Below are 27,933 nucleotides of genomic sequence, written 5' to 3' on the forward strand. Positions count from 1 at the left end.
TTTATAACTTTTCCTACTCTAAATTGTATGCCTAGCCGAAACAACTAACCTCGGAATACCACTCAAAATGAGCATCACGTACATCTGTTTCCGCCGCGAGACGAGAAACATGCCACTTCCGGTCCTCACACTAAAATTAAACGAAACAATAAAATTACATCGTCCCAACATTCCCGGAGGAAATAGAATGTTAAACTCGATTTTATTGTCCCGTCAACATTCTTGTTGTGACATATCGCCCATTCAGTTTAGAAATAGTATTGAGTTTAGGAGCATTCATGCTAACAGTGGATTATTTTGGTCTACTTTGTCTTTGTTCTAATTATGTTATACATCACAAATTAGTTTCTTAGAAAACAAAGGAAAGATGCGTCTGATAGCATGCGGGCATGCGGTTACTGTTGCGATACTGGTTAATATTTCAGTTAGAAGAAGCCATTTTTGATTTATTATTTTGATGACTTGATGTTTCCTGAGTATTAGGGTGGTTCACGTTTGTATGGGAAAAATTCAAACTCCAGCTAGAAAAAGCGCCACCCTCTCATTTTATTACACGTGTTCTGTTGACTAAATATGCCAAGTTTTGTAATCTTATCTCAACTACAAGGGGATGCTCAAACACTTTGAAATTTTTCAAAGTTGTATGAAATCCAAAAGAAACAAGTTATTATTTTTTTCAGTTTTATGTAAGTAGTAGTTTTCACATTATTTGAAAGTGCGATTTTAAAGTTATTTGATGAAAAACCATTTTTATTTCTATTTTTTATGATTTTTTAGGTGAAATTCTAAAAATCTTACTTTTCGAAAAATTATAAAAAATAGAATTAAAACTGTTTTTCTACTTAAAAACTTATAAATCACATGTGCAAATAATGTGAAAACAGATACTTAAATAAAAATCTGAATAATAAATACTTCTGTTTTTTGGTTTTCATACAACATACAAAATTTTCAAAGTGGTTGAGCACCCCCTTGTAGTTGAGATAAAATTACGAAACTTGGTGTATTTTATCAGCATAATAAGTGTAACAAAATAAGGGGATGGCCCGTCGGAAAATAAAAAAATATGTTTTTTGAACCACCCTACTGAGTATGGGTAAATAGTATTCCACTTTACTGGCGCTGGTGGCTTTAAGCGCTGGTGGCCTAGCGGTAAGAGCGTGCGACTTGCAATCCGGAGGTCGCGGGTTCAAACCCCGGCTCGTACCAATGAGTTTTTCGGAACTTATGTACGAAATATCATTTGATATTTACTAGTCGCTTTTCGGTGAAGGAAAACATCGTGAGGAAACCGGACTAATCCCAATAAGGCCTAGTTTCCCCTCTGGGTTGGAAGGTCAGATGGCAGTCGCTTTCGTAAAAACTAGTGCGAACGTCAAATCATGGGATTTAGTTGTCAAGCGGACCCCAGGCTCCTATGTGAGCGGTGGCAAAATGCCGGGATAACGCGAGGAAGAAGAAGGGTAGTATTCCACTTGTCAATTTTATATAAACTCAAACTTTATGCAATCTTAATTTGAATAAGATGATAAAAATGTTCTCTTTTATCCTGCTTGGGGCAATTTCTTTGTCCAATATGCATTGCTTCTCACTCTCATACTAAGCAAAATGTGACACGCAAATACAACCAACCAGCCACCAACACCAACCCAACCACCACCAAGATATTGGACAGATGGAATACCAACCTAAAGCATAATAATAAAGAAAGGAAAAACGTGACGTGACATCTGGTGACATTATTTAGTGCGTATGGCTTTTGTCATTCAAAAAAAAATCTGCCGAATTGACATCCTCCTCCATGTTTAAGTTGGTTAAAAAAATAAGTGGAAAAAGATGAAGTGGAAACTGTTTCATAGCAGTTTTTTAAATGTTGTCTTTTTAAACTCCTTTGATTAGAAAGAGGTTTCTAGCTTCTTCTTTTTTACACACTCTAAAAAAAATTTGGTTGGGCCTATCAATATCTTAATGGTCGTAATCAAGCATCTTGATTCCATACGAGCCTAACAAGAACTTAAACACATCAAACAAGGTAATTCTGATTGCTATTACTATTGTTAGGTAACTGAACCAATTAAGATCTTGTTCAATATTTACACGAAAAATAATTATGCTAACTAATTGATCCTAGTAAGATCAACTAAGGGCTTGATAATGAAAACAAACAAGTTAGTTTAACTAAGATGTAAATCAATGTTAACATGAAGAATTATTGTATTAACTATTTGACCCAAATAAGTTCAACTAAGAACATGATTACACCGACTTATGGCGTATTAGCCTGAACTAAGATATTGGTCAATTTGAATCTTAATTGTTTAATCATTTCAACTAAGATGTAAATCAATGTTAACATGAAGAATTACTGTATTAACTATTTGCCCAAATAAGTTCAACTAATAACATGATCACACCGACTTATGCATCTTACTAGCCTGAACTAAGATATTGTTCAACTTGAATCTTAATTGGTTAATCATTTCAACTATGAAGCTTGTTTAGTACAATACCATTCTTGTTCAATTGTATTATGACTTACTTTATCGCATTTACTAAAACATTTCTTTCAGATCTCTAGTTTTTATACGTGCCGTGCTGAATAATGCTGGTCCTCGTTATTATTCTCAAGGCATTAGTCTTAAATACTAAAATATACATTATACATTTATTTCAGATTTTTGGGCGATCAGCTTAGACCGGTTTAGCTTTACAAACACGGGAGGAGGCGTGCTTGTGAAATGTGAAGCCATATCGGCCTAGGCCGATCCTCAAAAAGATCTGAAATAAATCTGTAATCTGTATTACCTACTTAGTATTTAAGACTAATGCCTTGAGTATAATGCGAGTACGAGGACCAGCATTTATTCAGCACGGCGCGTATAAAAACTGGCACAAAGGAAATTTATCAAATTTAAACGAATAAGTACTGAATAAAATATAACAACAAAGAAAGGGATAAAACATAATTAAACTAAATCAAGCCCGTAGAGTTTTATAAAAACCCCCTTTTTATAAAACTCTACGGGCGTAAAATGAATAAAACAAAAAAATATTATAATAAGATGTTATTTATTCATTTAATCATTTTGAAAGTAAACGTTTTGCATTTAAATTCACAAGCACGGATCCGTGTCTAAGCATACGAGGGATTAACACTCGTTCGTTGGTCCAATCATGTTCACACTTGTTGGTCTATCCAAGCACACTACACTCACAGTGTCACTACGCGAGTTTGATTCGGATGTCACTGGTTGTTTTTTAGTCAAACAAATCACAAGATTCCACACATTCGACAGTTTAAAAACCCATCTTCACGATTAAAATTGTTGTATTTATGAATTAAGGCTTCTCTTACCACTCTTGGTATATAGCGGCGTGCTGTTGAAATGACCTTGGGACTATGCAGCTCGATCCAGTGATTTATACCCGACTCAAGGTGACACTGAGCAATAGCTGACTTGCGAGCGTCATTGTTCTTGACCGCAGTGATGTGGTCTTTATTCTGCAGGCAATAGTGCGTTTGGTATGCCCACTGTACGAACTACCACAACTGCAATCAACTTTCTACACACCAGGTTTTTCCAGAGGAACAAGTAATTGAATGAGCTTAACGCAACTGCATGGTACCGAGACTGACTGCTCGGTCGCACGCGCCACGAGAGGGGCGCGGGCGGGGCGGAGAGCGGGTGTACAGGCGATCCCCCTACTTATCTCTTGATTGATCGGATTAACCGATTATTTAATTTAATTATTGAGAAAATCGATTTAACAAATAATTCTTAGTAGAATGGAATATTAGTTTCGTAATCAATACAATAACTTGATCATAATGGGATTGAGTGTTTTATCTTCGTTGTTCTAAATATTATATGTTTAGTTGATTCAACTAGCAAATCTTATGTAAATCAACAAAGACAAAATAATCAAATAAACTATTAAAATGTTCATAACGATTAACATATTTATCTGTTTTAATTAAATTGTTAAGGATTGAATTAACCTACGTTACATAATTATGCCAACAAGTTAATAATAGATGCAAAGTATACAATTGTTAGGATTAATAACATACCTACTTTATTAGTTCAATCACAGATACACTTATTGTTTTAAGTAATCAGCTTTCTTTGATTTATATAAGATCGTTATTGTTGTAATTAACTTAACGTCAACTAAGAGAAAACTGCTCTTAGTTGGTCTTCATTTTTTAGAGTGCACGACTGCCCAAAAAAGGAGTTTTTCAATCAAACTTTCATGACACAGGCCTTTGCTTTTATTATTTCTAACGTGCATCCAAGGTCCCGACAAGCCAGAAAGCTACCGTTTCCCGGCGCTCATTTTATGACCCAGCTTATTAATGTCCATCTAAATCACAATAACAGCTTTTACAGGCTCGTTAAATGGAGGAATAATTACGCTCAGTTATTGCCTTTGTTTACTTCTGTACGCCGTTTAATAACTTTACCTACTTGTTTTGATGTCTGATATCAATTTAAAGATACCTATAAATGGCCCATGTTTTACAGTTCCGGAGGAAAAATATGGGCCAGCGTCGTCTGTATCAATTTCTTGGGAAGTATTAAAAAATGTTTTGGCCAAAGGTTTTGGCCTTATTCTATGCGAACAGTCATGCATGTTTGCACTTACCGTAATTATGGTAATAAATCCAAATCAATCCGTATAGTGGTAGGTATAGGTATAAAGATAAATAAAACGAGTCATAATACATATCATAAAAAAATTGATATGATATGATACATGAGGCATGCGCTTAAAAAAGAGGCAAGTTGAACAATGCGCGCTGATGTGAAATGTTATTGTGTAAATAAGTACATTACTTCTCACGGCATCTTCAAAAAAGTGCACTTTGGACCTTCAGATAATAAAATATAATAATTATGTTTAAAATTTAAGTGATTTCGAAATAAATCAATAAAGTTCTGCAGTACCTACATATTTACTTCCCATTGAATTAGGTCAAAAGGCAAATTTCGTTCGCGAACCGAAAAGGAAACACAACAGTAAAATAAAGGAGTTTAAACGTTTTCTAATTTCCCTTGGCACCGGCACCGCCGTGATAATGTAGAAAATGCACAGAAGACGGGATAATTTCTCTGCCCCGGGAACTCCCTTAGCTCATAGTTTGTCGCTATAACACCTGTCGCTGTGTCGTTGTTGTACAGTGTTACAATCTTACAATATTGTATCGCACAATAATGGCACCGTTTGCATTTAGACTGCGCCAGCATTACCGCAACAGTATCGCAGCGCGAAATTACTGCCGACTGCATTGTCAATGTCAAAAATTCGGGCAGCAATAATGCAGTCGAACCGGTACTTTAAAGCGTCAGCTAAAAACGTTTAATAATTTCTGCGCTTCGGATATTTATATTATACAAAAAGTAAAAGCACTCTGGACAAATATAAAAACGTCACTTAATTATATTTTTGGGTTGGATAAGTTATTACTTTTTTAGAAAAACGCATTAATCATGCCTCACTTCACTAAATGAGTTTTTTTTTTGCTAGATCATGATTGCTTGCAGTTTTTTTTTCTGTCACGATTCCTTGCAGTTTTAAGTGCTGGTGCTGTTATTGTTAAGTGTTAAATACTTAATATCGTTGATACAATTGACCACTCGCAGATCTTACTGGAACGACATGAGATAAGTAAACAGTTTAGTGTTTAGAGTAGGTATCATGCTTGGGCCGATCTTTATTTTGTTGTCGAATTTTTATTTTCGTTAGACGAAGATCAGGATATTAAACGTTAGTTCAAATAATGTGTCTGGTCTGGTCAAATGTTATGGTACCTACTGAATATAATGCTCCGTTACCTACTAGTAAAATATTGCTGCATCTAGACCTTAAAAGGTGTCTGAACTGTCTTCATAGTTCAATGTTAAAGAAGAATTACGACTAACACAGACTAAGAAATATTTCACAGTCGAGGTCTTAAAATAAGCAGTATATAGCGAAAAACTGCGATAAAACTCTAGCCTAGAAAACAATGGTAGTCGCGTGCGGCGCGGCAGTAACGGCGGGCGCGTCACGCCAGATCCGTATCTGTTATTTATATCATCTACACTTAGATCGAGTTTCTAATATTTTTCGACGACCTTTGAATTCGTTTTCTGAACTTTGTACTTACGCATGCCGATTTGAAATCAATATACTCGTAAATGTGAACATTAAGTTAGACCCAAAACCCAAAGTTTTATTAACAAAGTGACAAAGTATGTACCTATATAAGATTTTTTGATCCAATCAAAGTTTTGAAATAATAAAAAATGTACCATTGTACCTATCCGCGTAATATCAGAGCTGCCGAGTTTTGCAAAACAATTTTAGGTAATTGACTGATTTTTAAACTTAGAGCTTTTGATTTTTTTTACCATACGTAAACAATTTTTCTTGAGCCCAAAACAATATATGTGTACTACAATATATTCTACTTGCCTAACGCACGCCCGTCTCGTCATTCGGTAAATATTTCCAAGAGTTTCAATCGAGCAATCTCCATTACGCTAGGCTACTATGGCCCGATAGGCCCCGATGGGCCCCAATCGGCCCCGAGGGCCCGACGCAATCTGCACGTTTTCTATCAGACTGTGATTCTATTTTGCTGGAGGGTGCGCGAAATTTGGGGTATGGTGCGAGTTAAAACGATTGGGTATAAACATGACGGTTTATGACGGCTTTATTAGTCTAGTCTGTAGATACGTACTGCAACCCGCCTGCAACTTGTATGGGAACTGCACGCCGACATTGCAGTCGGGTTGCAGTCTGTATGTATCGATTCTTAAACATACTCGTTTTCTATAGACAGCCACTTCTAAACTTCGGTGATCACGTGATGATTACAAAAAACGAATATAGGACTTCTCGGCCCGGACAAGGAGCGATCTAGCGTGTGTCATCCGTAATAGTAATACTGGCTTAGAAACCAGCTCTGGTTTTTCTAACGCTGTTTATTCGCTCTCTGCTTCTCCCTCAGACCGCGTACCCACTTTTTAACACAGTAATCGTACCTACCGTCTTATAAGTAAACACGTCTTACTTAGTCAGTGGAAAAGTGGCCTCACGCCGCCGGCCCCCTTGACGCCGGCCTTTAAATGTGGCACTAGAATTAAGCCACGAAAAGTCTGCAGCGATTTTGATAGCCCATGCAGTGCCAGTGTTATTTATACGTCATAATTTTATAGAAGTTTGACGTTTAAAATAATACTTGCACTGCATGGGCTATCAAATCCGCTGCAGACATTTCTTGGTCTGACTCTACCTTTAGTCCGTTTTATATAGTTGGTTTATGCCCATATCGCTCTTCGCTTCCCCTTACACCACCGGCCCCAAAACGCCGTTTATCGTCGGCGTAGAACTTCAAGCTACCTATAGTGTCGCTACACACGCGGCGCTGCGACCTTCAGACTTATTGTCCACGTGTGTAGAAGCTTTAAGCCTCTTTTTTTAGTTAGTAAGGTCAAAACTAAACTACAAACATTATTAATAAATTTACTTGATTTACAGACCATATAAATGCACATAACACCAATTTTTACATAAATTTACTAACGAGAATTAAAGACCTATGAAAATCCTTTAAAAATGACTCGCTTTTCAAAGTTTACAGGCCAATTCGAACGTACACTGACATTAGACTGATATTTGAATCATGGTTAGAAATTATTGGCGGATATAATGTCTATTAGTAATTTTTAGTTATAGTGTAGTAAATAAAGGTAGTGGACCCCGCAGTAATTCCTCAGCCAGAAAAAACTTTACAGTATGATAAAGTATCAATAAATAAAAAGTATTGTATAAATATCCAAAGAATAATAGTAATAGTATTTAAGTAAATACCTAAAGTCTTAAATCGTTAATATCTTTTTACGGAAAAATGCTCCGTTCAAATTTTCGTCTCCACCGGAAATATTCATGTAACGTATTGCAACAATATATGACATAACAATAAAAAAAATCCCAGCAGAAATACCAATAACTTATTTGGTAAAAAAATTTCGGACGGAGGAATTACTCGGTTAAATAAATAAACAGATTTGTATGTTTACGTATAAATACCTAACTTAGGAGTGTTTTTAGGGTTCCGTACCTCAAAACGAAAAAAAAAGGACTCTTATAGGATCACTCGTGCGTCTGTGTGTCTGTTTTTCACAGCCTATTTTCTCGGAAACTACTGGACCAATTAAGTTGAAATTTGGTACACATATGTAAATTAGTAACACAAAGATGGACATATTTTTTGTATAATTTAAAAATACATAGGTTCGAAGTTATTTAAGAAAATACAAATAGCCAAAAAATGACCATTCCCCCTGTATCTCCTAAACTACTGGGTCTAAAATTTTGAAAAAAATACACAAAATAGTTCTTTACCTATAGATGACAGGAAAACCTATTAGAAATGTGCAGTCAGGCGTGAGTCGAAATTATGTACGGAACCCTAGAAATGCGAGTCAGACTCGCACTTGGCCGGTTTTTTTTTGGATATTTATAATGTTAGTTTCGGCTCATACTATACAATAACCAAGCAAAATTTCATCGACTGAGGAATTAATGCATGGGTCTCCATACAACAACTTGCTTCGTTTACTACATTATTAGTTGATTCGTTTAATACGAGTACTTAGGTCTTCACCTACTATAAGCTAAGGTATGATTTAAATGTGAATTCATCTGTAATCATTGTCAGCGTTGCAGTTTGCATATGTTATCGAACCCGTACCCGTGTTGTATGTTATCGAACCCGTATTATATCTGCTCCAGTTAGGTACGTTCTGTGTATTTATATTTGACGGAGATACCGACTTGGAATCAGAGTTGGGCAAAATGTAATCGACTGACGATTAACGATTAAAATTAACCGACTTAATCGCGAGCAACGATTAAAAGTGACGATTAATTAATTTTAGTCGAAAAGCTCCGACTAATATTGTCACGATTAAATTAATCGTCGACTAATTACCGGCGATTAATTTTTTTAATCGATTAATTAGTTCGATTAATTTTCTCTCGATTAATTTTAGCAATACATATGGTCTTTTTAACCGACTTCAAAAAAAAGGACGAGGTGCCTAATTCGTCTGTAACATTTATAAATAATATAAGTAACAGACGACCGGTCTGGCCTAGTGGGTAGTGACCCTGCCTGCGAAGCCGATGGTCCTGGGTTCGAATCCCAGTAAGGGCATTTATTTGTATGATGATACAGATATTTGTTCCTGAGTCATGGGTGTTTTCTATGTATTTAAGTATTTGTATATTATATATATATCGTTGTCTGAGTACCCACAACACAAGCCTTCTTGAGCTTACTGTGGGACTTAGTCAATCTGTGTAAGAATATGTCCTATAATATATAAAAAAAAAAAAAACAGACGAATTTTTATGTATGTTCACTTGGAGACTATTAATTTCGACCGTCTTCGATAGGATAGTATCCGTTCGATGTAAGTAGTAAGTAATTTCTGCATTGACAAGTTGAAACCTTATAGAAAACAACTGATAAGAGGTAAGTAATGTGTTTGCTCTTTCATACACATACGTCGTTCTCTTTCTAATTTTTATACCTGCGCTACAAGCCCTAAACCCTTACCTAGAGATGCCGCGCTTAGTTATCCGCATTATTATAGTAACCAATGTAACCATCTTATATTATTTAAGTACATTTATAACACTGGAATGGTTTTTAATGTGTACGCAAGAAGTTTTGATTTTTAGTTACATACAAAAATGACCACCTGTCTACTTTCAATCGAGAGTTAATCGAGAAATTCAATCGATTAATATTAAGATTAATTCAATTTCAATCGTATGTTAGGTCGACTAAATTAATCGCGATTAAATTAATCGCCGATTAATTTTGACGATTAACTTTTTTAATCGATTGATTAGTCGATTAAAAAGTTAATCGATTAATGCCCATCTCTGCTTGGAATAAACTTACAAGTCATTAGTAGGTATTAAACAAATGTTTATCCTTTATATCGCTTGTCCCAATAGTAAATAAAGTGCGATAAGTGTTGCATGCAATTATGTACTTACTTTTAATTTAAGCAGGTCGATATTCCTTATTGTATTAATAATATGTATTTATATAATTTATATTATGTAACACTCGTTCAACATGCAGGTAATAGGTAAGTTAATGTTAATATTGATAATTGAGAATTAGAACAAATGCTCAGTTTTTGGCGGTTTTATACGCTTTCCACACGAAACGTCCTTCCACGTCGCTCGTAAATAAACCAGTTTACAACGTAAACACAACTTTTATTTCACAACGTTGAATTTCAGTAAATATTAAAGACAGTTCACGCAGGCCAGGAACAATCGGTTTTCTAGTCACCTTAGTAAAGTTGGAGGGTAGGCAGAATTTCCCACCTTTTCAGGTATAAAGTTAGGCTGTCAGAAACTAGCAGCCGTATTCGAACAATGAGATACGACAAATAATAGATATGCAAACGATATGGATCAGATATATCAGTGTCAAACAAGTGTCAAAAGTGAGGTTTCTAAAAACAAAAACGTCACTTTTGACACTTTTTGATATCGTTTCCATATCTATTATTTAACGTATCTTAAAGTTCGAATATGGCTGTATCTCAGGTACCAATTTTCATAAATTAATGACTATCCATCGACACCGATAGTGACCGATATATTAACCCCTACGCCGTGAAGTAGGCCTCTAACTTGTCACCTCACCCAACCCATAACCAGCGTGTCACCCTTGTGCCTCCATTAGGGCCGACCTCACTTACGTATACGGTACCATTATTTATGATTTACACTGACATTACCCACGTGAGACGGTTACGGGCGAATATGTGAACGTTTTCCTAATGAAGGTGAACTTTCATATTAACATTACTTATAATAAACAAAACTTTAGAAACTTTATAATGTAATTTGCTGGTTTAATAATGTATATGTATTTTATTACATTGGAGCTAGGCATTAATTTAATATTGCTCGTTATTACGTATTTAATTAAGCCTTATGATAGTCGAGGCACCGTAGTAGCTTTAATATTGGTTCTACACAAATTGGAACAGCGAAGAGTTTATTTAAGTACTATAATAATTATAGTACTTAAATAATATTACTTAATTATTATTTATTGATAATTATTATCAATAAATAATAATTAAGTAATATTTCTGACATACTTCAACGAAGTCAAATCAAAAGTAAAAGAAAGATTACGTATATCTACATCAATTAATTGACAAACATACCTACAGTCAATTACTTGAATTGTTTGTTCAGATTTTGTAGTGTTTAATTTTTACAGAGCATAATTAGATAAGCTCTTTTAGCCGCACGATCCTCTCCCATCCTCTCCACATGGCCGAGCCAGCGAAGTCGAGCAGCCTTGCTCTCGCCGATGATGTTGGGCTCGCCCACCAGTTCTTCAACCTCCAAGTTTCTCCTCATTCTCCAAGAGCCATCCTCACGTCTTGTAGGGCCTAGGATCTTTCTAAAGATCTTCCTCTCTGCCACCAAGAGCTTGTTTTCCTCCTTCAGGGTTAACGTCCACGCTTCGCATCCATATACCAAGATATCATATAGAGCTTATCTGGGGCGACCAACTGGGAGACGTCCGGTCGGAAGGCCTAGGTACAGATGGATCGACGAGGTCCAGAAAGACCTGTGTGGCATGCAAGCGGCTGAATGGCGTCAGATCGCACAGGAAAGGAACGAATGGCGCAATCTAGTGTCGGAGGCCAAGATCCACTTCGGGTCGCTGAGCCAGCGAAGTAAGTAAGTATAATTAGATAATTACATTATTGTAAGTATTGACCAAACAAATTCGTTTGAACCTTAAATGGAACAATATAAATCTGAGTTCCACTATTCGACCCACATTGAGTTTATATCATTATAGTTGAGTCAATATATGTATGTATTTAATACAAGTAAGGGTTAAAGACATATTTCGAAGATATTATGCAATAGCGGGTAGGGCGAAGTGGAGGAGAATAAATCTGCAAGCTGACCCCTCCACCATCCGACATACATAGCTTGAAAGAGAGATTGTAGTGAATTAATTTCTGGTCCATCTCAGTTGCAATAAATGTCTATGTCAATACAAAGTGCTCCACATTCGCTTACCTCCCGCGTTCACGGAACCCGACACTTTCAACCTTCAGACGTAATTAAATCCGGACCCTAAGTTATGCGTTATTGCCTCTTCGCACGACAGTCCCCGGCAACTGTCTCTGTCGCACTCACAGGGTTTGATATAAGCATCCCGTTTTAAGCGAAAGTGAGGTGGAATTCCTATTTCAACTGGTATACTAAGCAGCGCTTAACTGATTACCGATGAACCTTATGCGTTTGTATTAAGGTTTATAAACAGTCATAGAGTGTGGACGATGGTACCTACTTATGTTACAGCGCAGCGTTTTTCGAGTTTTTGGCTCACTGTGGGTGCGTGTATTGGCAGGAATGCGTTCCTTATTAAAAGTTAAATATTAAGTTTCTTCGGAAACTTCCTCCGCACAGCTAAACTGTGGAACGAACTGTTGCCCGAGGTATATTCAGACAGATTCGACGTTCAGACCTGCAAGAAAAGAGCGTTCCATCATAAAGGCAGGGAACGCACTTGCAACCCAACCCTCCCCTCTGGTGTTGCAGGTGTCCATCGGCAACGGTAGTTGTTTACCAACAGGCGATTCGGCTGCTCGTTAGCCTCTTTTATCATAAAAAGTGACGTAGCCTGACTATGCTAGTATAAATTTATGAATGTCACCTTCACGTTCTGGCCAAGAAAATATTTTTACCACGTTATATGTATACAAATATTTTAGATTACGAACAAATAAAATTACCCTTTTTTTAACTTACATTAAGTGCGCCTCTCGTAACTCCCATTCAAGTAACATCGGCGCTTAACACAAAAAGATAAAAGCTCATTTTCAAACAATAACTAAGTCCCGTAACCTATTACCCGATTTTAAAAACAGTTGAACTAAGTAATTAGGGCGGGGTCCCATTGCTCAGGATAACGAACCGAATTTACGCCCCTTTGTCAGCGATAAGGAAAACTGTTTCTAACTCCAATAAAACTTTATAACCATTTTGTTTTGAGCGTTCTACGGCGACCCTTGCGTTTGTGAGTAAATCTAACGTAGATTGTTGGGTGTTTTTTAGGACTTTAACCTTCGCAGATTGAATTTATGAATGAGTTTGAAAGAGATTAAGTTTTTTTGTCCAACCTTCAAAATGTGTAATATTCAACAATGTAGTTTGACCAGATTGAGCCGTTCTGTTATAGAGTAGGCGGTGTTAGAAATGACTCCATTATTGTAGGTCACATGCTGTTAAATCTGTATTTCTTACAAACTATGATACATTATGAGTAACGTAGAATTAATATATTTACTCGTAATGTGTTATTCATTTGTAATAATATTTTCTATAGTGTCGGATAGTTTGACTCTAAGAAACAAAGCTCGGATAAGTCGTTTTAAAAATGTAGCAAAACTATTGACCAGGTTGATAGAATATAATATAATTTATTCAAAAAACAAGTTAAACATAAAAGTCACTTGTAGCATAGGTATTTAGAGTTTTTTTATGAATTCAAAAGAAATATTACTGCAATCAAAAAGTGCACGGACGTTAACGTTTTGATTTGCATAAAGTGCACGAAAGAACTTACCCCCTTATTCATAAACGTCTAATAAAGTTAACAAGCCGATAATTATCGTTTGTCCCTTTCCATCATACTAATACGTCGGAAAGGGACAAATGATTATTATCGGCTTGTCAACTTTAGTAAACGTTTATGAATAAGGGGGTTTATATTTTAGAGTTATCACTTAGGAATTCAAATGTTCAAACTTCCACCTATTATAGCTGATCCGAAACCAAATTGCCCCCACTTTTTGTCACAAAGACGAGAAATAACAATAAGTTAATGGTGGCGCTAGGGTATTAATCAACACGCCGTAAGTAATTTAGATCATTGGCTGCCGATGCTTGCGGCCGTAAATCAAAGTATGGTGAGTTATTGTTGGCGTGTGTTGGTTATTGTTTAGATAATAGCTTAGATTCGGCGTCGGCATTATAAACTAATCATTCTTAAGCCTTATTGTAAACACAAGTAAAACCACCTAAATATCTAATAGCTACCAACTAAGGTCTAAAATTAACTCGAATTAATCCGTTGAAACGACTCATAAATATGTCGCAGTTCAAAGGCAAAATATTTTAAATTATCGAAGTTTTCTTCCGATAGGTATTTCTAACTCCGATTCTAACACCAATATGCGGAAAAAAACAATTTTTTAAGGCTTTGCTTGGCAGTGTCTTATAATGCACTCATTCTTATATAGTTTTATTTTACTACAATATTAAATGCTAAATTCGCTAACCATATAAATCACACCCGCACCAAAATTATCCCTCAGTAAATCACAACTAAACCTCACACTTCCTAACATACCATTACCCAATAGTGACTTAATAGTGGAGCAACAACGTATCATTACGATACAGGAGCCAATAAAGGTATCGTTCGGATTCAGACTGCACCACTGCACCAGCACTTATTGCAGCGCGTCATTTTAGCATCGTCGGCATGATCAAAAATTGAGGCAGCAACGTCTATTTTGATATTTGCTGCTGTAACGCAGTCGGCAGTAGGAACTATTGCCCTGACTGGTGAAGTAATGCAGCCGACTGCATTACTGCAGGAAACGCCAATAATTACATATGATAATAAATAAATTAGCTCGATAAATGTACCTTTTAGCAACGCTGCTATGCTGCCACAAATGTCAAAGAGCATGGATTCATTCATTTGCGACAGTAGTACAGTCGTCAGTAAATGTCATAGGCATAGCACAATATTTACTGTAGCAAAAATGAAAAGGAATAAGAATATAATTACAGACAACTAGTGTAATGTCCTAAAACTAGCATACGTACCTACATACATATTATAAAAATGGCCCTCAGGACTAATTCTAGTATTGTCGGTGTAGTCTGAATCCGAACGATACCTTAACTGTTCGACTTGCCTGCTCCAAGATGTAATGGCGATTTGAATAACATTCTTGAACCGATTAAAATAATAACGGCTATGGGTGTTTGTTTTGTGGAACATTGAATTATAGTTCACACAGTTTGAAGCACCGACCAAACCCAAAAGGTGTTGTGGTTGGATTAACGACCTTTTATTTAAGTAAAAAGGTTCAAATCTCAAAAATTATGTTGTGTCGTTTAGGCCGCTTTTACTAAAAAAAAAGCCCTTAAACCCTTGTAAACGTTGTCGTTGCTTAAATATGTAGTAACGTCTAGTGCTTTCTTCTACAAAGATAAGTCTTTTGAGTATTATACATAAAACGGTATAACGGTATTTAACGACCTATTGCTAGAGTATTTCTTAGTAGATCGTGACCCTGCCTACAGTGCCTACAGAACAGGAGTCCCGGGTTCGAATCTATGGTTAGGGGGCGATTGCACGTAAGATCCAGATGGGTCGAAGTGTATCCAAGGGCCCCCGAAATAATAAGATAAGATAAGATAAGTTATCTTACCCAAAGCATCGCGGAGGGCTTGAGCTGCGACACGGATGCCTCCCACCAGCAAAATTCAGTTCTTCTGTTTATTACCTTACGTATGTTATAACTTACCCAAAGCGGCGGGGAGGGCTGCAGCTGCGACGAGAACATTCGGCACGAATCACCCACCAGCGAGTTTAGTTATTCTGTTTATTATCTTATGACATCTTAAATAGATTATCATAATTATGTTATCTTACCCAAAGCGGCGCGGAGGGCTGAAGCTGCGACGCGAACGCCATTCGGAACGCATCTCCCACCAGCGAGTTCAGTTCTTCTGCCTGCAGACAAACAGACAAACATTCAATCATAATCAAATGAGTGACGGGATGAACTTTAATGTAATGCGGCGGCAAATGTAACTCATATTATCAAGGAAAATTGACGAAAACAGAGGCGGAAACAACAAAATCATAACAGTAGCTGCAGTTCTGTTGACGTACAGACGTTTAGAATTTAGATTTAGATGCTAGCCTATTATATTCCCTGCTGTGCTGCAGCAGGACGAAAATAAACGGGTGATAATTGACTTTCCTCACGTCATACATTTTATTTAGTTAAGTATGTACCTACATTTTTCGCTGTTTTCTCAAACTAACGACCGCTTCGCAGAACAATTACAAGTTGAACATTAAAATGCTGCTAAATGGCAAACGCACTCAACGCAGCGATTCAAGTCGCATCGAGTAGTTTCGGAACAGCGTGTTTGAGTGCTGCCTTAATGCAATGCGATGGAGCCAAACCGACGGCGGAAAGACACGGGAGATTTAAGTAACTGAAATGATTTTCAACAAAGATAAAGACAGTTAATTTTCAAGTAGGCATATTACAATGCGCTTATGAATGTCAGATAAAGCTACATCGGCTTTAACCCTACACCTCTGCGCGAAAAGATTTAAATCCCTCCTAAATTTGAGGAGGGTATATATCTTTTCAAAACATTACTTACATCTTATAACACGCATTACATTTATAATATAAATTACTACAGGGTTCATGAAATAACATAGGTACACATCAGTGGACAGGCAGCCTTAAATCGCTTTCACCACCGCATAGTCCCAAACCACAGCCTGTTCGACGGACTCCTATATTTTTCACCCCTTCAGTGCATTATGCTATGCGGCAATTACGCGGTTTTATTCAAAACACAATGCTCAACTCAGAAAATATAACTGCGGGTACATTTTGTAGGTAAAATTATACTTATACAAATTGCTGATACTAGTTGCTTGCTGAAAAAGCGAAGGTACTCTCATCTTAAATTACGGCAACGCACTTGCTACCCCTCTAGTGTTGCAGGTGTCAGTTGTTCAAGTTCAAGATTCACTCCAACCTTTGACTGTGCCAAATAAATTCCGAATACATTGTTAGACATTTCAGTCAGTGATTGTAAAATTATTACAATTTTGTCAATTTGTACTTACATTATGAGTTTTAAAAAAAGGGTACAAAGCGCTGAAAAGTACCAAACAATGGATTCCTTGCCTAAATGAAAACTCTACCAACAAAAAGACTTTCTCAAGATCAAAAATAATAGAGACTGCCACATCGTTTTATAAAAATCTCTACTCATCGCGAGATAACTACCAAGAGGAAATTGAACCCATCGCCAATGGCTCTACAACTTTAGACAGATTCTCTGATTCTGAAATTATGAAAAAAATTGATAGACTAAAACAGGACAAAAGTCATGGACCGGACGGTATTCCAAACGAGGCAATAAAAATAGGCAAGTTTCTGCTAGCCCCTCACTTAACAAACTTGTTTAACAAAATCCTAGATGATAGAAAAATACCCACCGACTGGGCAAAGTCCGATATATACTGTTGTACAAAAAGGGCGACCCGGCCAATATAAATAATTACAGACCTATCAGCTTACAACCGAATATGTATAAATTATTTGCGTCTTGTCTCGAAGAACACCTAGCAAAATACACTGAAAAACATCAACCACCAGAACAAGCTGGTTTTAGAAAAAGCTTTTCGACAACGGACCACATCCATACGCTAGAGCAAATCATAGAAAAATATGAAGAACACCAAAGGCCGCTTTACTTAGCTTTTATCGACTATGCGAAAGCATTCGATTCCATATCTCACAAAAGCATGTGGACAGCTTTACATGAATGTGACGTACCGTATGAGACTGTAGAGCTTATAAAAGATATATATACATAGCAAGAGTGTATCTTGTGTAAAAATGGAAACCAAAGGCTCTGAAATCAAAATCTGCAGAGGAGTTAGACAGGGAGACCCGCTCTCGCCTAGAATTTTCATTACTGTCCTTGAAAGTATTATGAAAAAACTTGACTGGAAACAGAGAGGTTTAAACATAAAAGGCAATTTTCTGAGCAATTTGAGGTTCGCCGACGACATCGTTATCTTCTCAGAAACAGCAGTACAACTAGAAAAAATGGTTTGCGAACTTCATAAAGTCAGCCAAGAAATAGGACTAGAGTTAAATGCCACAAAAACTAAAATCATGACTAACTCTATAAAAATACCCATCAGTGTCAACACGACCCAACTGGAATATGTACAGGATTATATTTATTTGGGTAAACAATTAGCATTTACCAAATCAAGACACTACGACGAAATAAACAGGCGAATAAATATTACATGGAGTAAATTCTGGAGTTACAAAGAAGTGTTGAAATCAAACCTTCCTATAAAGCTTAAGAAAAAAGTATTAGACACCTGTATACTTCCATGTCTGTCATATGGCAGCCAAACCTGGATATTCAACAATAGTATAAACAATAAGTTACAAGTATGCCAAAGAGCTATGGAAAGGAGTATCTTAAATATTAAAAGGAGAGACAGGAAACGAAACACGGATATCAGAAAAACAACAAATGTAATAGACGCCGTGGAACATTGTAAAAAACAGAAATGGAGATGGGCTGGTCATGTAGCACGCATGAGCAAACAGAAATGGACATACAAAGTGACTACTTGGCCAGGACCACAACATAAACGAAAGAGAGCAAGACCAAGGCAGAGATGGATAGATGAAATAAACAAAGTAGCTGGCAAAGACTGGATGAACAAAGCTAACGATAGAGATGTATGGAATAGTATGGAGGAGGCCTTCACTCGAAGAGAGGTCCTTAATGCAAACACGAATTTTACATAAATAATTTAATTAAACTGCATGACATATATTGAATAATTATAATTTAAAAAAAGAGTATTAATTAATTAGATTATATAAATATTTAATTTACTTACTGTCAGAATGAATTGTAGATCTAGATTAATTTTGCACGTGAAATTATCTACGAATTGTTATGTACTTATTTATAATGTATTAAGGAATAAATGAGGCTATAATAATAATGAGTTTGTATTGTTTTGTAAGTGTTTTTATATTTTACTTTTATATTCATATTATAAAAACCCTAGCCTAAGAGAAATGATGAATAAAGAAGAATAATGAGTTTTACAGACAACTTTTATTCAGAGAAAAGCATTGTACAGCACACACTGTACAGCACTTATTATTGTCTTGTCAGTCCCGAAGCCTTGTTTTAAAAAACAAAGTCCCACGACACGTGGCGCTAGCGACGTCGGGTAAAGCGAGTTGTGGTGCGACATTGCCGGACTTCGCTCGACAATGTCAGATTGCGCGACACATCTCGCCACTTCACCCGACGTCGCTGCCGACACACCCGTGTCGTGGGACATTTGTCGCCTAGTGTATCCCTGGCTTGTGATCGTCATTGAGATGTTCCTCACGCCAGAACCATCTCTCGGCCATTAGTCGTGATTGCGATTAGCTCACGTGCGCGGGTTAAGGCCTTCAAGAAAGGGTTGTAAATTGTAATCAGCAATGAGCCTGTTGGAAACGTGAACTGTTCACTATATTAGCCTATTTAGGGAAATACTTGATTGTGGCTGCATATTGACGAAAGGTCTTCGTTCAGGATGTTACATCTTTTGTCAGATTCGTATGGTACTGAATTAGGTATTTGTAATAATTAGGAGCAAAGCCTTAATTAAATCTGAACTTTGAAATTTGTTATCGTAAAGTGAATTCTTAGAGTGAGTCCATAATGTTGCACTACGTGTCTTATTAGATATTGTTGTTCGGGGTGGCAAGTACTGCCAGAATATCTCGACCAATGATGTCACCATTACAGTTACTACAAAAAAAATTTAGAACGAAGAACGAAACCAAGCCGTTTTGATTGGAATTTTAATTGGAAAATTGGAACATTAAAAAACGTTAACAATTGATATTAGGTAGATTCTTATACAGACTCAAATGATTTGAGAACCTTTTTAATTCTGTATTGGTTTGGTATTCCAGTGCACATAGCCATAAAATGACATATGTTACATGTCGTATAAAAGAAGCACTTACATATCCTCTCTTTTTCAACAAAATTATGTTTCTTACGAGTCTTATTTCAAGATTTGCGTCCCAAATACGCCATAACACAGTCCTGTCACAACAAATCGTTGCACTTTCTACCTCACGTGGGCGGGCATATCTCTCGACACCACCAACATACTTTAATTTTCATCTTTAAACCATAGGCATAAAGTTCAAATTACAAATGCTAGCTGCAAACGGTTTGGTGACTGCTCTACCTTTTGTGGAATAAGCCTTATACGTCAACGCATAAGGATTAGCTTTTTCTGTTTGATGGCACCTTTTTTAAGCGCATTTCTGCGTTTAAAGGTTCATTATCACTATGAAAATAAAGTTCAGAATTGAATAAATCTATCGTAAAGGTGTGTGGTAAAATGAGATTCCTTAATAGAGCAATGTTTATAGAGCTATAGTTTGTCTTAGCTTTTGTAGCACATTTCGTTGAAAAATGTAGTTGTCTGTTTGACTTCATGTTAGCAGTTGTTGGTAATAAATTTGTGTAGAAAAATACAGTTCGTGAGCTGCATTTGTAAGCGGTTGTAAATAGCCTCGTAGGTGTATTGAGTTCTTTTTTTTAGTTTTCGACACACTGTAGAGTTATTTCGAAAAGGAATTTTGTTTTGATCATTGATTTTGTTTCGGCGTGAATTTATGTCGTGTTTTTTTTGGTACATGTGAAATGAGAAGGCTTTAAGACAGAATTTTTATTAAAGAACTTTATCATTATCACCTTCGAGCAACACCGGCGTCCGACACGTCAGAAGGGAGGGGCCCAAGCGATACTCTGCGATAGTCTGTGGCCATGAGTAAACCCATGCATAATAAAATAAAAAAATAAAAAAAAATAAAAATATCTCGCCGTACAAATCTTTCTGCCATTTTTCGCGGGGGGAAAGGTGCACACAGTCGCATTTCTCACACACTTACATACACAATCCAATCTATAATGACGACACAAATACATAGAAAATGACACACGTCAAAGACAAATCTTGCAAACCTCGATCTCTTTTTGTGTACGCACACTAACACATTTTCGTTGAAGTATGTCATTGTATTCTGAGAGATGAGAAGTCGGATTTGTCGCTCGATCGATCCGCAATTTGTACTGAGCGAGCAAAATCGATAAATCCAACAATTACTTGAGACTAAAATATAATAATTGTATTTAAATGAAATTTAACGTATGACATGTAAAAAAAAATATTACATGTGAAATGTAACACTTTCTTTTTGTAAATTTGATGTCCCCGACCTCTTTTTATAACAAAAAACCGGGCAAACAGGCACTTTTGTGCAGCAGTGTTCACGCGCGCGTCTGGACTCGGTCTAGTGAAAAAATCCAAGTGCAACTAGTTTTATTACCCGCGGTAGATTAGATTGACGCGCTAATCTTGTACCTCGGCAGAGGGGAAATAGTGCGAATGCCGCCTCCCTTCCGTGTTGCTCGAAGATTATCACACTTGTTTTGGCCGCCTGAATACGAAGACATAATATTTCTTTTTTAAATGATATAAGAGGCAAACGATATAGGTGCAATTACCGTTCACCCGTGAGAACTAGCAACACAAGAGGGGTTGCAATTGCTTTGCCGGCTTTCAGGATAAAAACTTTTATAAACAAATTATCCGCCTCTGGAATGATTTGCCTCTCAGCATACGACAAGCCGATACTAAGTTAACGTTCAAGCGCAAGCTGCGCAAGTATCTTTTTGAAAAGTCTCATAATTAAATCATAGTAAATTAGGAGCAGGTATATATATGTATATATATATATATATATATATTATATTTCATTATTGTATACATATACGTATATATCGTTGTTGTATATATATTTATTTTATCTTCGTATTACATTTATATTTGTACCTATTAATTTTAAGCATCAAGTTTTAGTGTTTTTACATACCCCGCACCAACTATGCTTCTCTGTTTGGCCTAAAGGTTGACTGGTAGAGAATGCCGTGTAGCATTAAGTCCGCCTTTTGTCACTGTATATTTTTTACTGTGCAATAAAGTTTAAATAATAATAATAATAATAAATTATATAAGTAACATTTATGTAGGTTCATACAATACGCTTTTGAAATCTACAATTTATAAAATAATCTTTGTACTTAAAATATTCAATTTTATGCGTACGGTCCCGTGTTTTAGTTTTTAATTACAGTATTAGTAGTATGCTGTCAAGAACATACGGAATAACCGAGTAGTAACACACCAAAAAGAATTATTCAAAAACACGAAATACTAGTTCTCAACTCACTAAATGCATCAATTACTCATGGAAACACCAAAGAAGTCTAGTTAAGTTACTAGTCGCTATATCAATGTAACTAGGTTTATTTTATCTCTTACTAAATCTTTCTTAGTTTGTACAGGAAAAGCGACATCACCAAGCATGTTATTACAATTATCTGTACCATTAATAAACGTATACTTAGTATGTAAGGAACCAGTCGGGAGCAAGTTACTGAGATACGCGTAGAGTTGCCATGTGTCAGGATTTACTGTACTTAACTTTCTTGTAAAAATAATGATTAATAATGTTTAAAGATTTTTAAAAACCGAAATATGAAGGCCTAATTAAAGACCCCCATAGGGGAAGGGGATGGTTTTGGAGAAATTATCGTTTAAGAAATGCTGATGGAGGCTTATATCTGGACTTTCGTCGGGTTATTCCATTTTATGTATGGTAACCCTACATATGCGTGGTAAAGTACCTAATCATTTAAAGACGCCACTTATAACTCAAGTCGTGGAGTATTTTTGTGATAATTATGTAGATCTATTTTCGTCTCTCCGAGTTGTAATCTATCTATTATGAAGGGTCATAGAATAATGTTAGATTTTTTGTAAGATTTTGTGGACAGCTTTCGAGTGAGCAGGTCAGAGCTGGGTTTTAAAGTTTCATGAGTTCTACGTCTACGCTTTGCTCACATATGTTTGACCGCGCAATGATATTTATAGGAGGAATTCGATGATATACTTAGGAGGCAAACTAGAAGACAAATCGCCTGATGGTAAGCAATTACCGTCGCCCATGGACACCTCCTACAACACCAGAGGGATAGCAATTATGATGTTGTACTTTAATATGAGAGCACGCTCTTTTCTGGGAGGTTTCATTCCTTTATCAACATTATAGCAAAGATTTGTGACGGTTTCAAGCAAAATGTACATTGTCACTTACCGTAAGGACAATATTTGCTTGTATCTTTATTTATAAGAATAACCTGTCAGAGCGTCCTTATGGCAAGCGACAATTTCGTACCTATCTTTTGCTTGAAAACGACACATATACATACCTACTCGTATATTTATGATTTCCCCGCAATATTCCTATTCTTCCATCAGGCGCTCCCGCGCGAGAGTCGCGTCCGTATTTAATTATCCTCAACATTATTTCCATTTAGCACAGCGCATGTTAGTTACAGTTTTACAGGTCACGACCACGATACGACACAAAAAGGGGTTTATATGCAAAATATAATATAGCAACGAGAACACTACACACGTACATTATAAATTATAATAGATTTTAGTGTAAGTATTGTGCCGAGGTAAGAAATTCTCATATTTTTAAGGCACTTTAAGTGCAGATTTTTGGTTACTTTCTCTAATATCTGATTACTTAATCCTCATTATTCACGGCATAAATGTACCTACGTATTAATTTGACTTATCATATTCAATTAAATTTATATTAAAATTCACGTTATTACACACTGTAATGAGTAGTCGAGTAGTGATCATAATAATTAAAACACTGTGAAAAATTGAGCAAATGACATAAAAAAGGTTTAAACAAACGTAAACAAAACTTAAAGAATCGTGTCGTATTCGTACCGTATAAACAACCAATCTGCCAACTGCCAGCTCATTTCATTACCATACACATTATACACATTGTTCTAAATGTTCTAATCAGACAGAGACACTGTATTGTGAGCTTTACAGATGACTTTATTAACTTTGTTACGATTCTACAATCTCTGATTAACATATAAGATTAGTGTTGACGAGATGTCATTTGGATAACGGTATAAAATGCCTTTCATAATTTAGACATGTTCGATTTATGTTATTAGTGGGATTTAGAAGAGGATTAGTGGGTTAAACTTCCTACGAATTTCTTCACAATTAAATACTTAAGAGCTATTTATAGTCACAACACATGAGTGTATCATACACAGGCACATGCACCAGTAATAACTACATACACTGTGTATGTAGTTATTACTGGTGCATGTGCCTGGCTCCTATCAAACACTATATTTCATATAATTTTAAGTTAAATTTAGTTTGTAGTTAGTTAATTTTTAGCATACGTACGTGTATGGACCAAGGTCTGAAATAAATGATTTTTTTTATAAAAATAATAGTTTTTCAGAACTTGATGTAGGTCAGTAAGAACCACAGATGTTCCACTTCGTTTGATTTTTTTTAGATTATTATAAGAATTAGAAGCTTTACAAATTCGTTCGGAAAAATCAATAAATCTAAAACGTCAAACAAAGAGAAGCTATGGTTAATAAACAATTAATTTCGCAAAAATAATTATATTGTATTAAGTTCATATTCAGGGTGAAAAATGGGGACGTTTTTATGAAGAAGGTATCGTCGACTGACGTCTTAATAACATTCAAAGTGGTACGAGTATACTGCCAGCACACGGTTTTAGTATTTACGATCGAAACCTGTGAAGCTTAAACATACAGGGAAACTAAACCATCAAACAGACGCAGACGGAGCCACAGTCGGGTCGTAAAGAGGCTATCGTCTCGGTTGGCCATCTGTTTCATGTCATGATTTCCTGGTAGCCTACAGCTAAGAAGTCCTACAAAGTAGCCTTTATGATGATGATGATTAATGATCTTGGAACAGACGGCAGAGACTAGAGTTAGATTAGTTAGTAGACTAGCTTTTGTGTAAGTTTTTATAAAATTCAAGAAAATTATGAAAGAAGAGTTAAAATAAATAACAACTTAGAAAACTAGATGTGGTTTACTGAATTTTATACTTGCAGATTTAGAAATTATATAAGTTCGTATTTTTAATTATTTAACTTCATCATCACCAATCCGTTGCAGTCCACTGCTTAACATAGGCCTCCCCCAAGGTACGCCACAGAGCCCGGTCTGCCACTTTATGCATCCAGTTGCTGCCGGCCTTCCTGTGCAGTAAGTCATCCCGCCATCTATCCAGCCATCCATTAATCTATCCATCCATCCAGCCACTTCTTAATACTTATATGTACCTAAAATACAAAATGTCTATTTGACCGTTGTTCACGAGTATAAAGAGTCAGGACGTGCACCTAAGTAACCATCGCACTAGTCTATGCACCAATATTAGCTCATTATAATGTCCACCACGACGTGATAAGACCGCAAACTGTTATTATTTTGATTCCGGCCCCCTATAGACTAAGAACGTCCTCCGCAAGCTTAGTAACACAACCTCACCCCACATGAAATCACCCGTGAGCAAAACCCGTTATCCTCAGATGTCTGTCTTACAACCCGGAGCTGCATTTGAACCCTGAAAATCTGATCTTGTATTGATACTACTCGCAATCTACCTCTATCGCACCTATTTATAAGTACGAGCGAGAAACACAGTGAGTATCAAATCAGTATCAATTCGTTTTAAAGCTAAATTCGGCTCGAAGTTATCAATCGGCACGCACGCGATTGAATTACCGGCGCGCCGCGGCCGGAATAAACATGCAAATCAAACGACCAGTTGTATGGAAACAGAGCTTTCTGTATAGGTATATTCATATTGTTACAATTTTTATACACTTGTGTTTGATATACTATTGGTTCTTAAAACCACGTCTCTGGCTACGCATCCTCGCACGTATCTGGTGGAAACGCAGCCTAGGACCGACGTGCTTAATAGGTATGAAATGAAAGTCTGATAGACAGATATTCAGCATACGGAAGTGTTATAGTATATTGTTGAGCTTTATAAATAGCTAACAGCTCTTAGCAATGAATTAAACTTCTAATTTATGTAATTTCCTCATCATAAAAATATTTGGAACGTCATAAATCGGATACTTCTAAATATATTTTCCGAATTTAAATAACTTCTTTTATTTATGATGGACCATTATAATGAAATATGCTTGTAAAAAAAGTAGCTTAACTCACACATATACATAAAATTAGGTACCTAATGCTGAGTTACGTTGCAAATATGTAGTTTTAATGAACTTAGCTTATTAATTTATGCACATTTCAATGAATATAATAGTGAGCAGAAAATAGTTGGCAATTAATAATTGGCAACATTTCTAAACAATAGGTAAGTACATAGTAACTCGTATTACAAAATTCAGTTCCTTCAGTTACAAACCATAAAAAAAATCCCAAATACCTAGTTGAATTCACACAACTTCACAGCAAAGATATAATTTCATACAATAAATAACTCGTAACCCGAATCTTCCATCTTGCATTTTGAACCAGAAGTAAATATGCCTTATAAGTGGGTTGAAGTTTAACCATAAATCAGATGCGAGAGGTTATGACTTTATGCGGTATTTATGGATGCAGGAGCTCATGTTGTATGCATCGGGACGTGTTTTACATGTATGGAAATGAGAGATATTATTAAGGAGCTGGAGATATGTATGGTTAGAAGTTACTTTATGTTTTATTAGCTATTTAGCATTGTTAAATAACTTCATATTATGTCCAAATAATAGAATAATTTTGAACCTTTTTTTTGCTTTCGAGACAGCTATTGCAAAAAAATAATATCTCCCTTGCCATTTTGCAGCAAATCACAGCTATGAAAAATCAGCTATTAGGAAAGATTACACCCTACTACAGACAGCGAACATTTAAAATACAGTAAAGAGGCCCACTGATTAACAGTCCGCCGGACGGTATCGGCCTGTCAGTTGTTCGGAACTGTCAAAACCGTTATGCGGACTGTTAATCAGTGGGCCCTTTAAATCTCGTAAAATACTTGAGAATCGTAATAACCGTTACAACCCTAACACAATTAAATTGAACTCTCTGTCTTTGTCACTCATTTCTATAAGGATGGTAATATAGACAGACGAATAAGATATTATTACTTAGACGATTAATGATTTAAAAAAAATCCATTAGGGCGTTTGTTTGTGTGATTTACACAGATATTTGTTCCCGAGTCATGGGTGTTTTCTATGTATTACTCATATGTCGTCACCTTGTACAAGCTTTGCTTAGTCTAGGTTAGATAGGACTGGGGTGCTACGGACAGGAAATCTCCCAGAGCGCCAGGTCCCTTCTCATTCCTCTTGATCTAATTGATCCGGGGGTAAGGGAAGGGTTCTTGGACGGTGCACCCCGGGGGCAACGGTAAATAATCTCTTGATTTTCAAGTGATTCCTTACCGGTGCTGCCAATGTCCTGTCGTGGGGGGGTTGAGGGGGTTCCGCACAGGGTGTCCTCTCAATTAGGGAGAGTTCACCCGAGTGTGTGCTGGAGGGGGCCTTCGGGCCGGGCGGCTACGGTCGCGGATGGGGCCTTCGGGCCGGGCGCCTTTGGGCGCGTGAGGGCACAGGAATGCCGCTGACCTGTATAAAACTGCGGTCCCCGTAACCGTCTAGGCAGAGGGCCTATGATGACGGCCGGGGGGGTTGCCACTGCTGGCCGGCGCCGGCATGGTGGCCACGAGGATGACCACCTCTATAAAAAATCGCTAAGGCAACCTGAGGAGGTGGAACCCGGGGTTTTTCCATCTCCTCCCGGCGTGGAGGTTGTCATGAGGGATCAGTGTGTGGTGTCGCCCTGCATACTACCTTCGAGAGGGGGAGCTTCGGCTCCAGGGCCTTCGGGTCCAAGGAGGGGACAGCCTCGGCTGTCGGCAGCAGGCGGTGTTCGCGGTAGAATGCTCTGCGATTCCGTGTTCACCGTCACTATTGCTGCGAGACGGGCATACCGTGGAGG

The 27,933-nt window shown here is 36.8% G+C and overlaps 1 protein-coding gene across 2 annotated transcripts in view; it reads right to left on the minus strand.

Annotated features, from left to right (window-relative positions):
• The window catches only part of LOC134664668 (EGFR adapter protein-like), a 160,055-nt gene that overhangs the window by 7,629 nt on the left and 124,493 nt on the right, over positions 1 to 27,933 (minus strand). For both annotated transcript variants that reach the window (XM_063521410.1, XM_063521409.1), the window contains exon 5: positions 15,794 to 15,874. In XM_063521410.1, the coding sequence (XP_063377480.1) occupies positions 15,794 to 15,874 (81 nt within the window). The remainder of the gene's footprint in view (positions 1 to 15,793; positions 15,875 to 27,933) is intronic.

Source organism: Cydia fagiglandana, chromosome 5 (assembly GCF_963556715.1).
Source record: "Cydia fagiglandana chromosome 5, ilCydFagi1.1, whole genome shotgun sequence".
In the NCBI taxonomy this organism is placed as follows: domain Eukaryota; kingdom Metazoa; phylum Arthropoda; class Insecta; order Lepidoptera; family Tortricidae; genus Cydia; species Cydia fagiglandana.